Source organism: Callospermophilus lateralis, chromosome 11 (assembly GCF_048772815.1).
Source record: "Callospermophilus lateralis isolate mCalLat2 chromosome 11, mCalLat2.hap1, whole genome shotgun sequence".
In the NCBI taxonomy this organism is placed as follows: Eukaryota; Metazoa; Chordata; class Mammalia; order Rodentia; family Sciuridae; genus Callospermophilus; species Callospermophilus lateralis.
This window is the reverse complement of record NC_135315.1, coordinates 107,885,606-107,898,071: the sequence shown is the minus strand read 5'-3', so window position 1 is coordinate 107,898,071 and position 12,466 is coordinate 107,885,606. Positions and strand designations below refer to the sequence as shown.

Genomic DNA, 12,466 nt, shown 5'->3' with positions numbered 1-12,466 from the left:
TGTATGAAGGACTGCCTTCCTCATGGCATCATAAGTTACTTGAGAACAGGAGCCTATTGGATTTATGCTTTCATTACCATAATTCCTCACCTACTGTTATGAGAGTAAGCACTTGCTGATGGAATGTTTAAATGCATTTCTCATAGTTTGCATTGGTAAAATGCAAAATTATGAAATAATTAATTTTTTCATTTTTCAAAATATGATTTTCATTACATTCATATATTGGTATTCTATTTGTAAAGGGAAAATGTCAGTATCCATGCTTATTTTTCTAAGTGAATGTGGTTATAAAATCATACATATGAACCCAACTTCAGACTACACAGCAGTATAAATAAAATAGCAGAGGCATTAAAAATCTACCAGACGTGCATTCTATATCCACTTCTCAAATTATCTTGCTTAACTCTAGTCTCTTGACTTTAAACATGTAAATATGTTTATGTATTTCATAATTGTGCAAAAGACATAAATTTAAATATACAAAAATGTCCTACAGTATTTCTGGCACAAGTGTTTAAATGACTATCAAATTGAAAAGAGAGTGGGTAGAAACTGGAAAAACTTTGTCTTGGCCTTGATATTCATGCCATAAAAATAAGGTACAAATGGAAGAAAAACCCTGCATTCTACCTTCAGTTAAATTGGACTAAGATATTTTAGATGTTAATTTAGCTTGCTAGTCAACAGAAAAAGAAAATGTTTTCTCCATCTGAGGCATGTATCTCTTGATACAAAGATAGAACCTTGTGATGTTCTAATACAAAGTGTAAAATAGGAAGTTATTATTGACTGATAAAAACTTTGGGAACAGAATTCCTTTAGGCAAAAATCAGTCTGCATTTTAGGGGAAAGATGATCTGTTTCCTTGGTTGGGAATACTCAGACACACAAACTTCCCAGGCGACAGTAAAGGCATACAGAGAGAAAGCAGGAAGTCAAAGAAACTTACAGCTTTCTTTGTATTTTCTCATTTAATCTGATACCTTTGGGAGTTGATTATGCAGTTAAGCTCTGTGTGAAAACTATATATTGTCATCAATTTAATTCTTATTACACACCTACGAGGTAGGGATGGTTATCTTTATATTTTATTTTCAAGAAGGAAAAGGAGTTAATTGAAATGATATTCATAGAAATCAGGCTTATGAAATACTTAGTAACTTTATAATTTGAGGTATTACTTTATATGCAAATACATTGTTAATCCATCTTGAAGAGTAAATGCAAGGATCCATAATTACTCCAATTTTTTTAAAAAATTTTTTTAGTTGTAGGTGGACACAATGCCTTTATTTTTATTTATTGATTTTTATGTAGTGCTGAGGATGGAACCCTATGTCTCACCCATACTAGGTGAGCACTCTACCACTGAGCCACAGGCCCAGCCCTTCTTTTTAAGTGTATATGCTTATATAGTCATACATGTGAAATCCACTGCAGCTTTTAGTAGAACTGGAACAGTTTAGCACAGCCCTGGGTCTTCTGAATTAATTCTCCAAGTGTGGAAATCTTCTAGTGTGTCTATCTAAATTTGCTTTGCTTTACAAGAATCTCCGAATTCCTCACTCCAGTTTTCTACTTTTTCCATTCTCCACCCAGAAGAAGCCTGAATGATTTAAAAGTGTTTACATCTCAGCATTCTCCTCTTAAAAATTCACCAATAATTTCTGATTACCCTCTGGACAAACTTTAAACTCTTAATGTGACTTAGAACATCTTTTCTTTCTTGTCCCTTTGTGCTTTCTAACATCGTTGAACTCAACCGTTAGGAAGTTCCGTCTTTCCCTTCCTTCTTATCCCCTCACCTACCCTCCCTTTCAGTGCTGGGTAATCAACTTAGGCCCCTGGTCATGCTGGAGAAGTCCTCTACCAATAAGCTACATCCACAGTCTCCTATTAATTTCTTAAAAAGGTTGAATGTCTGTCATTTTGTCTTTTAATTTTTTTCATTGTAGATGGACAACAATAATACCTTTATTATTTTGTTATTTTTAGGTTTGAACCCAGGGCCTCACATGTGCTAGGCAAAAGCTCTACCATTGAACCACAACCCCAGCCCAATGTCTCTCTTATTTCTAGTCTCTTATTTCTAGCAGCCTTTATTTCAGCCTTTTTTATCAGGGTACTGATAAGGCAGTTCAAGTCCATTTACTGTCTGCATAGTATTGTACCAGGAGAAAACTTATGTATAATTGCTGAGCCAATCAGGGAATTCTCTACTCCTCTCATCTTTATCTAAACTAACCTATCCAACTGACCAGAAGAAAAAGTGCATTTGGGAGGAAGCAGTCATTATTTATATTAGATACAACTCTGTCTCTTTAGAAAAACCTATGGAGGGGAGTTTAGCGTGAAATTTTGGAGGTTTTATCGTGTCAGCCACTTTGCACTGTTTTATCTTTGCTTTGGAATAGCAATTAATGATTGTAGAATAGAAAGTTCTCTCTGAACATGCCACCCCATCTAGTTAAGTGTCTTCCTCACATGAAATAAAATGGGGTAAAGGATGATCACTATTTATACCAATATTATATTCTTTCTGACTGCCATAGTGCCAGGTACACAGGAGGTACTCAATAAATACATGTTTAATAAGATTTTGAAAAATGAAGTATTTGTTCCAAAAGCATAAACCCTAATTAACAGTATATTCCCTGATTTTAGTTACCTTGTACTGATATTCCTAAAAACAAAATGTATTATGGATACTTCCACATTAATAATGACCTTCTTTACTTTATTTTTTAAGGTATTATAGACACACTAATTTTATAATAAAATATTTTGGAAACATACAGCAATATTAATATATGTGCTTTATTCTTTTAACTATGGAAGAAATACTCTCCATCTCTTAAAAATATCTGGAAAATGAAAACAGAATCAAAAACAAAATTAAAAACAACATTATTTCGAAAAATACAACTTACCTCCACACCCAAAATTTCCAATTTCATTTGGGCCACTATTGCTGTTGTTCACTGGCAAGGTTGTGGCTGGCCATGAATCATCAAGCCATGGATAGCTGGGATCACCCGCATTTAGAAGGCCTGGGCGGCTACAACAGAAATGAAAAGGAAATCAGACTATGGAGCTCAATGAAAGATTTTGATGCCTGTCTCATGCACTAGAAATGATTAAGGAATTTAAGAAGATTTTAATTGAATTTAGAATTAAAATGTGTAGGCTCTCAAAATTAAAGAACTTTGGCAATTCATTAAGGCTATATATAGATCAACCCTGTCAGTGGAAGAAGTCTCTTTGCCTGGGATCCTGTCAAACTCCACAAGAAATCAGACTTCTGCCCTGAAACTGCTGGGAATTGGCCATAGTAGTAACCCCACACGAGGTTTGATGATAAATTGAAACCTCAAGGGAACAATCTTTCAGAATGGCTTCTTGGTATTAGCCATTTCTAGGACTTTGGGTTATTTTGCTCCCAGTAACTGCAGTCCCAGCATGAATCTGTCCTCTCTAGCCTGTCACCCTTATTGTGAGCCTTCATGTTTGATTTAGAGGCAAAGAACTTGAAAGAAATTAATGAACAGTACTTATACTGTTCCATCAATAGCACATTTCCAATTTCTTTAAATGGAAAAATATCAGGGGGCTATTAAGTGTTTTTCTGAAGGCAATAAAAGACACCTGTGATCTGCTCCAGCATGTGAGTATAGTCTACAAGGAAAATTTCCTTCACATCATATTTAATAAAGAATTCCGTTCTTTAATGTTAAAATGGGATTTTGATTCCTTTCCAAGTTATTAACATATTTACAAAGAAATAGAACATCTATAATCATTGTACCTTTTTGTTGTTGTTGTTGATAGACCCCTTCTGGTATAATACCTAAGAGAAACATGTGTTTCTATGGGAACTGCAATAAGAAGATTCAACTGCTTCCTTGCTACATCCACTAGTTCTCATTAGACTTAATCTCTTTTTGCTAAAATATTGATTAAATGGGAGATTGGAAGTTATTACCAGAGCCTAATTACATTCTCCATATTGGCAAAGGGAAAATAGATGAGGATATATGGGTTTGTTATCAGCTTTTATCAATTTCAATTGAGTATCCAAAGTTGTGGAATCCAGTCCTATCAATCTACAGCCTATTCATCATCCATGAATCATTTTCTTTGTGATCGATTATATGTAATTGTTCACTCACAGCAATTTAGTGTGAGCCAATAAGGAGTCTTAAACAACAGCAACTTCATTTGCTAATGTCTAATTAATGCAATAAACATCCTGCTAACAAATGAACACATTCCTTGTGATATTTACCACTAATTTCTTCAGGGGCATCTGGGAGATATGAAACATCTGGACTTGATTCCTCTAAAGTGCACAACAGATAGATCATTAAACCTAGTAGTAAGCCATTTAACTCCTCCTAGAATTCTCAGACTTATAAGTGATCATTTATCACAATAATAGCTTCTTACTACAGAGTTTTTCTAGTCCTGATTAAAAATACTAATAAAGAATCTCCTTAGCATACCTTCCATTGCTCATTATTCCTCCATCTCCTCTTTGAAATGTAACTGTAAAAAAAACCACAAAAAAACAGAAAGGCATGTACACACACAAGTTGTCAATATTAATTACAATTAATAACAACTCATATTGGACCTCAGTTTAGAACTAAGCCTATGGAAATTTTAACAAAATATAATTAACATAATTGTGCAGATAGTAAAAAGCAGTGGTTTGGCTCAGGGCAAAGTTATCACTTGCTCCAACTTTAATACAATATTTCAAGTTTCTTCAAGTCAAAAGTATGGATAAATAAAAGTGACAATTTGGATTTAAACATCAAACACTATTATAAGTGGTGGACCTAGTAATCCTGGATGATTGACACAGCATTAATGAAGAGTTATCAAATAAAACTGCTAATAATAACATAAAACTGTCTTAATTAGAAGGCATAAAGCAAAATATATACTAGAAATTGAAACAGGAGAGTTTTAACAGGTAATGTCTTTCCAACAAGATAAGAAAAACAGGTAACTGTTATTACACATTGCTTATCATCACAGATCCTTTTAAATATGCTAATAGTTATTATGAATTGAATAGGTATAATTACAGTAGATGTAAACTGTAACTAATAGAGAATAGCATATTCATGAAAATAAAATTTTAACCAATTTATACTAAATAGACTCCAATTATATGTAATGATCACAAGTTAAAATTTTCTACAAAACTGTGTGACTTATTAACAATGTCCACTAGTATCTAATAGAACCAAGGTCAATGAAGCCACTCCCTCCACTCAATGTCTTCCACTCCACAAAGCTAACATTGAGCAAGTGGACTTCCAGGAACAGCCAAAGAATGTAAATATCAGTTGTGGGCCATCACCTTATCCCAAACTGTTTCAGCCAAATGTATTTAGACTTCAAAATGATTCATACCCGAGAAAGGTGATATACTTTTCATACTATAATGTTTGAAGTAGCAAATTGCACTCAAATTTATGTAATATTTGTCCAATGAAAACTGAATATGAAAGATTATAAAGTCTAAAATAGCTTCACACTAGTTTGTATCAAGTTTTGCCACTAAATTATTTAACTAGAAAATTATGGACAAGGTATTTGTTAAGAAACTTACAGATTACAAAATTGCAATAAACTTGGAATTCTAAAATCAAATCAAAACAAAACAAACAGCAAGGGTCAGTTAAATCAATCCCTGGGAATGAAAGAAAAATACCATTTTTCACAGTTGTGAAAACAATACATCTTATCTTTGGAACAGAATAATTATGTCTATTAAAAGTTGTTGCTTGGTGACTAAAAGTGAAATTTACTAAAATTTTAATGAAAGAATTCATATTTCAAGTAAACAAGCATATTTCCACTTAAGATAGACAAATTGTTTGAATACTTTTTTATTTGAATGGTTCTCCAAAATTCTTCTGCTTTTCAAGTTTGAGCTATTAAATATGATAACTCTTTAAATTTTGTAAGTTTCCAAGCACTGTTTCCTAGGCCCATATGAAAGGTCATCTAGTAACATTACTTTTCATGACACTACCAGGAAATATGAACATAATTCCAAGGGTCCATCAGGATTTCAAGACAGTAAAATAAATAAGGGCCTTCAAACTGGGATCTGAAATATACAACCTTATCATTTTTTCAGGTAACACCTCAAATGCATTGTAAATCAATCCTGACAAAACCTTAACATCTGCCCAGAATTGGCAGTAGATAGCTCCGCAGAGATGATGAAAAACTACTGATCACTACAGAGTGACTTCAGGGCTGGGAGTCATGAATCAGCAGTGCAACTGTATCACATTGTGCCTCTTATTAATTGCTTAGAACACAAAAGAATTAATCTGAAACAATTAATGCAAAAAAAATTGAGCACTAGAGGTATTCAATAAAGGCCTGATTAGGACACACACATGTAAAAATGCATTTTCACAATGTGAAAGTGGTACAGCTAATTAGCTTTCCATCTGATGTGACTTTCCAGTTATGTGGCACTTTAATGGAATATCAAGTGATTGTTTTACTCTGCCAAAAGGGAGTTAAGATAATGCTGTGAACATCATTGCAAATATGCAAATAAGCAGGTTCTGATGGGCTGCATCTCAAAAATGTGCTGTTTAAGAGATATGTGAGATGCCACATAGTTCTCCCTAATTTAGATGACTTTTATTTCATCATCCAAAATTTCTGATACTGCCATAGGAATAAAGTATAGCAAAGCAAAGAAAAGAAGCTGAAGCAGAGTCTCAAAAATTGCGTTGTACTTAACTCTATGAGATAACCAATGGCATATTTTCATCAAATGTGAAGTTTAAAGTAGTATGACATAACACTCAAAATACTATCAAAATATATCATTTATTAAGGTTAATTTGCAGATGTGCTAGAATATAGACCACATGGGATGGTCCATATCTGCCAGTTGAGAGCTAAATTTGGAAGCAAAATAATTAATTTCAAAGCATTTCACATTCAGTATTCAGGACATATCCATTTTATTTGTGTCCTAGTTGTCATTAACACGTGTTTCTCAAAGGATTCTAGACTGCTAATAGTTTGTCAAATATTCTATAATGTCATTCATCTCTATCTCTGCATGCCCGCTAACATAGGAAAAACTTCACAGAACATTATGTGAATGCCTGAATAACTTAAAATGGGCTCCATAAAATTTAGTATACACAGGAATCTTTCATTTTGCATTTTTCTGTCACAGAAGAAGGAGGTGGATGAGGAAAAGAGGAAGAAGGAAAGTAGAGTAGGAGGAGGAAGAGAACACAAACACATATTTTCTCTTACTGACACTGGTTAGCTGTGTTTTTAAAGTGAGGGAAGAAAGGGGACATCTTTTCACACTTCTTTTTTTAATGTTTTGCTTCAAAATATTTAGATTAAGTTCATTTTGAAAAGTAGAACAAGAGTAACTTAGTCTATAAGGCCATCAAAGGAGATTACAAATTAGAATGAACAACTAAAACTTCTAAAATGGAAATAATATATAGCATTTTGATGAATGTTTGTGTGTATATAAACGTGCAAGTATGTGTGTGTGTGTGTGTGTGTGTGTGTGTGTGTGTGTGTGTACGGGCATGTGTAACATAAAAAAAATGCCATTGCATACTACAAGCTATTTTGAGGTAGTCCTCATTTATAAGAAAAGTTTAACTTGAAGGTGAAAGAAAGTGGGGTGAGGGGGTGATAGATCGTTGGTGAATAATCTTTTTCTTGTTAATTTTTTTATAATTTTGAAATCACAGTGCAGTAACTTTGTACTAATCAGAAATAAATTTGGAGTAACTTAATTATTACAAGCTCTTAATCAGAAGTCTGTGTGGAATCTCAAATTAAAAGCTTACAAGGCATAACATATAGAAGTTTTGACCAAAAATGAACTGAATACTAATAATGTTTCCAGAAATTTCTCCCACATACCAGTGGGATTTTTCAAAGCTATATCATATACAAAGTAAGTCTACTACTATCTGACAGGATTAATACTACATGTCTGCCAGAACTGGGAGGAAAATGTAACTATGTGATAAATTGGCATTTTGAGGTAATGTAGCTTTTGGAGTGCCTATCTCTAGTAGTTCACATTTTCCTACTCCAAATTCTTGCAGCCAATTCTCATTCTCTTTCCTGATATGCTTATTTGGCAAATATGAAAGCATATTAATCCTTTTTAATAAGCATTAACTCACCCCAGATAATCAGAGTATAAAAATTCCGTCAAATATTTTAGCTGCTTTTGGATAGTACTGTCAAGTAACTTATTTCACCACCAGTTATAAAACCTATGTGTGAGGTGTTTAGCATTTTCAAATTTGCTCACTCACGAATTGTTTATATTTACTGAGTTTCATAAAATGTTAACCTCAGAAATAATATTCAGAAAACATAACTTACCCTTTATACTTCTGGAAAATTACATTTATTTTCATTAAAATTTGATGACTTCAGTAATCACAAATAGAAAAATGGATAGCAGAAGTTTGAAAAATACTGTGCATTTATCATAAAGATTATAATACAGTTATATACATTTATACTGATATATTTATATGAACCTAATCAAAGCTATATAGATTTTTTCCAAACTTACATTGTTCTTTTTTCTATTCACAAAAATTATTACAGATATTATCAAATATTTACTTCAAATTCAAAACCACTTAATATTTTCTATCTAAATTTCTACAACTTTTTTTATTGTTTATAATAGTTTAAGGACTGAATATGTTGAGCAAACAGGACCCCCATTGGCAGTGATATGGAGATTGATAGTGCTCAGTGAAAATTAAGGTAGATGGCGCTTCATGTTGCTTATAGAAGTATGATATTATTTTATTTAGGATATGATACACAGAGATGCTTTTAGTTCTTGCAGCTACACTTATTGCTATGGGTCAAAACCTGAGATGTGTATTTATATCTGAAGAGTTTAAGTAAGTGATTAATATGCAGATATAAAATTATAAGTTGATGTGTAATATTGTCTCAGAGGATCCTCTACTTTCTCCTATGTGAAGAGGCAAAACATGTTTAGTCCAGATTTTCCTTCCAGATGATATGAATATATAGATATACATTTGATTCTTGATATTTAATCTAAAATTTAATCCATTACTGTTCTCTGATACATCTGTTACACCCGCTGACACCTAAAAGAAAGTATTAACAGTGATGAGCAGTTTTTGTTGTTGTTGTTGTTTCTTTTCTAAGTCTTCAAGTATAATTTTCTGTAATAATGGCAAGTTCCAAAGGAGCTATAGTATGAGTCAATGGGTAATGTTTGGCCTACATAGAGTTAGCTAAGGCATCCTACCCAGAGTTTGGATCACACCTTGTGAAGTAATTCTGCACTTACACTATTTAACATCTTCTTTTTCCTTCCTCTAGTGGGTAAACAGAAATGAAGAAGTAGGAAAAAGGAGGCCTGAGAAAAAATTTAGCCTGGTCTACAATCTTACAGTCAATCCAGCTGCATTGAAAATATGTTTTCTAATGTAGGAAAATTCCACCAAATATTTAATTATGACCACAACTGAATTTTGAAATAATTGTGCTATAAAATAATTTAAATATTGACTCAAAGTGGAACCTGATTGTACAAAAAAAGTGTTTTATCATAAATCAACAATTAGAGACTGTAAATATAGATTTGAGACTACATACATATTACCAAGTAGTGAAAAAGTACATATACACTTAAGACTACATTTTGCAAATCAAGTCACATTGCTTGAATTCTATTTGGTTTAGTTTTCACTTTTCTATTGGTATATTATAGTTTTACATAATAATGGAATTCATTGTGATATATTTATACATGCAGAACTTGGTCTGCTCACAATTTGGTCTGCTCCATTCCTTCAAACCTATCTTCTTTACCTCTCTCCTCTCTCCATATTCCCTTGCTCTAGTCTTCTGGGTCTCTTCTCTATTTTTATGATATCCCTTTCCTTTCCTTCCTTCTGATTACCTTCCACAGTTTTTATACTATAAAATTATAAGACTTACTAAGAAATCTGTATGAAAACCAAAATATAAGCAAGGCCAACATAAGAATTCTTAAAATAATTGTTATAAGACCTTCGAGGTAAAAAGCCCTTATGAAATCTCTTTGCTCTTTCATGTATGATTATTAGCTCATACATGAAATGTCAAAAATAGAAACAAAAGATAAATACATATTCTATTACTCATTCAAAATCCCTTGTTCTTTAAGTTATAAAAGGATGAGAATGTGAAAACTTAAAAAGGTGGAAGACAGGTTATTTTTGGAGGAAAATATGTAGAAAATATCACAAATCAGACATGTAATGCTAGGTATCTGTGGTTTGGCAAATTTTCATTTGCTTCTCATCTGGAGCAGCAGTTGCTAGAAGGCAAATTACTAGCTGAAGGGAAATCCATTCTGAGAGTAAGCCATCTATCAATTAACTATAAAAGTTTTGAAAGGCTTTTCTCTGGCTTGGCCTTCTTCCAAAATATTTGAAGGGCATAGCACATTCCGAGTTAGCAGTTTTCTACAAGCAGATGGATATCAATCACAATGAGAAATGATAATGGGAAATGTACTATTCTTGTCAAGTTCAAAGACCAACAGATATTTTCAAATTAAGTGCATAGGTTTTGCAAAGAATGGCTGTTAAAAAAAAGAAGTAGTAGAAGAAAAAGAAAGTCAGCTTAATGTGATTGTACTAAAAGTGCAAACCTACCAACTATGAGAGCTATTTCATTTGTAAGTCATGAATGAATGAAGAAGTATGAAGTTTAAAAATGCACCATTCCAAATATGGATATATTAGAACTCTGCACTGAAGTGACTTGCATAGTTCATTTTTATTATCTCTAAAGTCAAGTGAAAGGATAAACACAAAATTGTCCTTGAATTAAATCAATTTTTTCTTATTTTTTAAAATCATTTATATGTATGTCTCACAGAGATAAAATATTCCATAGTAACTGATTAAAGAAAGGGCTGATGGACAATACATTCATGGGTGAAGGCAAGGGGCTAGAATGCAAAACAAGAAAGTATATAAGAGTTTTTTTTTATTGGTTGTTCAAAACATTATAAAGCTCTTGACATATCATATTTCATACATTAGATTCAAGATGGTTATGAACTCCCAATTTTACCCCAAATACAGATTGCAAAATCACATAGGTTACACATCCACATTTTTACATAATGCCCTATTAGTGATTGTTGTATTCTGCTACCTTTCCTATCCTCTACTATCTGCCCTCCCCTCCCCTCCTATCTTCTCTCCCTACCCCATTTACTATAATTCATTTCTCTCCTTATTAATTTTCCCATTCCCCTCACAACCTCTTATATGTAATTTTGTATAACAATGAGGGTCTCCCTCCATTACCATGCAATTTCCTTTTCTTCTCCCTTTCCCTCCCACCTCATGTATCTGTTTAGTTTTTTTAATGTTCAAGACTCTATACTCAGCAGTTAGTTCTGAGCACACCTCTCTGGGAAGAATCTCTAATTGGTGCAGTGGTTTAACACTTGGATGATAGAACATAAGGAATTGGGCAGCCAAGAACCACTGAGAACTGAGAATGGCAGAATGTCAAACACATGGAAACCTCTGTTCAATGGATTTGCCATACTCCTTTTTCTACTCCTGGAATTTATTTTGACCAATAACTAATAAATTTAATCTTCACAAGATGCAGACATAAGTCACAATATCACAACTAGATTATTATGTTTAATGCTGTCAAATAACATGCAATACAACTGAATGGGTGGTATGTCGTATATTTTTCACTATGTACATATTGTATTTGATTATATTAAATCTTCTATTTTTAATGTTTTGTTAAAAAACAAATGTCTTAATAATAATTTATTTTGACAGAGCCTTTGCTGATTATTAAAAATGGAAGACTGAATATAATGTCTCAGAAACTGTTTAAATGTCTGTAGGATGATATTATTTTAAATAGGTCCACTTACAAATTCTAGAAAGTATGAAATATTGTCAGTTTCAGATGAATTGTTGCTGTTAGAGATAATATTTAATGTAAATTATGATCAAAATGTAATTGAACATAACTTCAGCATTGAATATCTTCTCTCATTTACCCACTTTATGATTTTATCTCTTTCTCTCTCTCACCTGCTTTATCCCTCCCTCCTTTGGAGATAATTTGAAGGTCATAATATCTAATGTCCTTAATACTCTGTCTAGGATTCAAAAACAATTTATTAAAAAAAATAGAACATCCAAGGTTTTTTGTTTAATTTTGGTCTGCTGATCTGCTTCTTTCCCTTTTCCTTTTGCTCCTCTCTCCTAGTTTTTTTTCCTTCTAAAAGGCTGCAGTTCACACTGAAATAGACTACACCATTTAAGTGAAGAGTAAATCACTCCACTCATGCCTCATCAGTTTTATTAATATTATTATTATAATTAATAATTATTAT

At 32.6% G+C, this 12,466-nt stretch overlaps 1 protein-coding gene across 1 annotated transcript in view; it reads right to left on the bottom strand.

The window, feature by feature from the left end:
* Positions 1-12,203, bottom strand: part of LOC143410748 (roundabout homolog 2-like) — a 72,964-nt gene extending 60,761 nt beyond the window's left edge. The window contains 4 exon segments of the mRNA XM_076871495.1: positions 2,939-3,064; positions 4,509-4,559; positions 9,966-10,000; positions 12,162-12,203. Of these exon segments, the coding sequence (XP_076727610.1) occupies positions 2,939-3,064; positions 4,509-4,559; positions 9,966-10,000; positions 12,162-12,203 (254 nt within the window).
* Between the last annotated feature and the right edge of the window lie 263 nt (positions 12,204-12,466).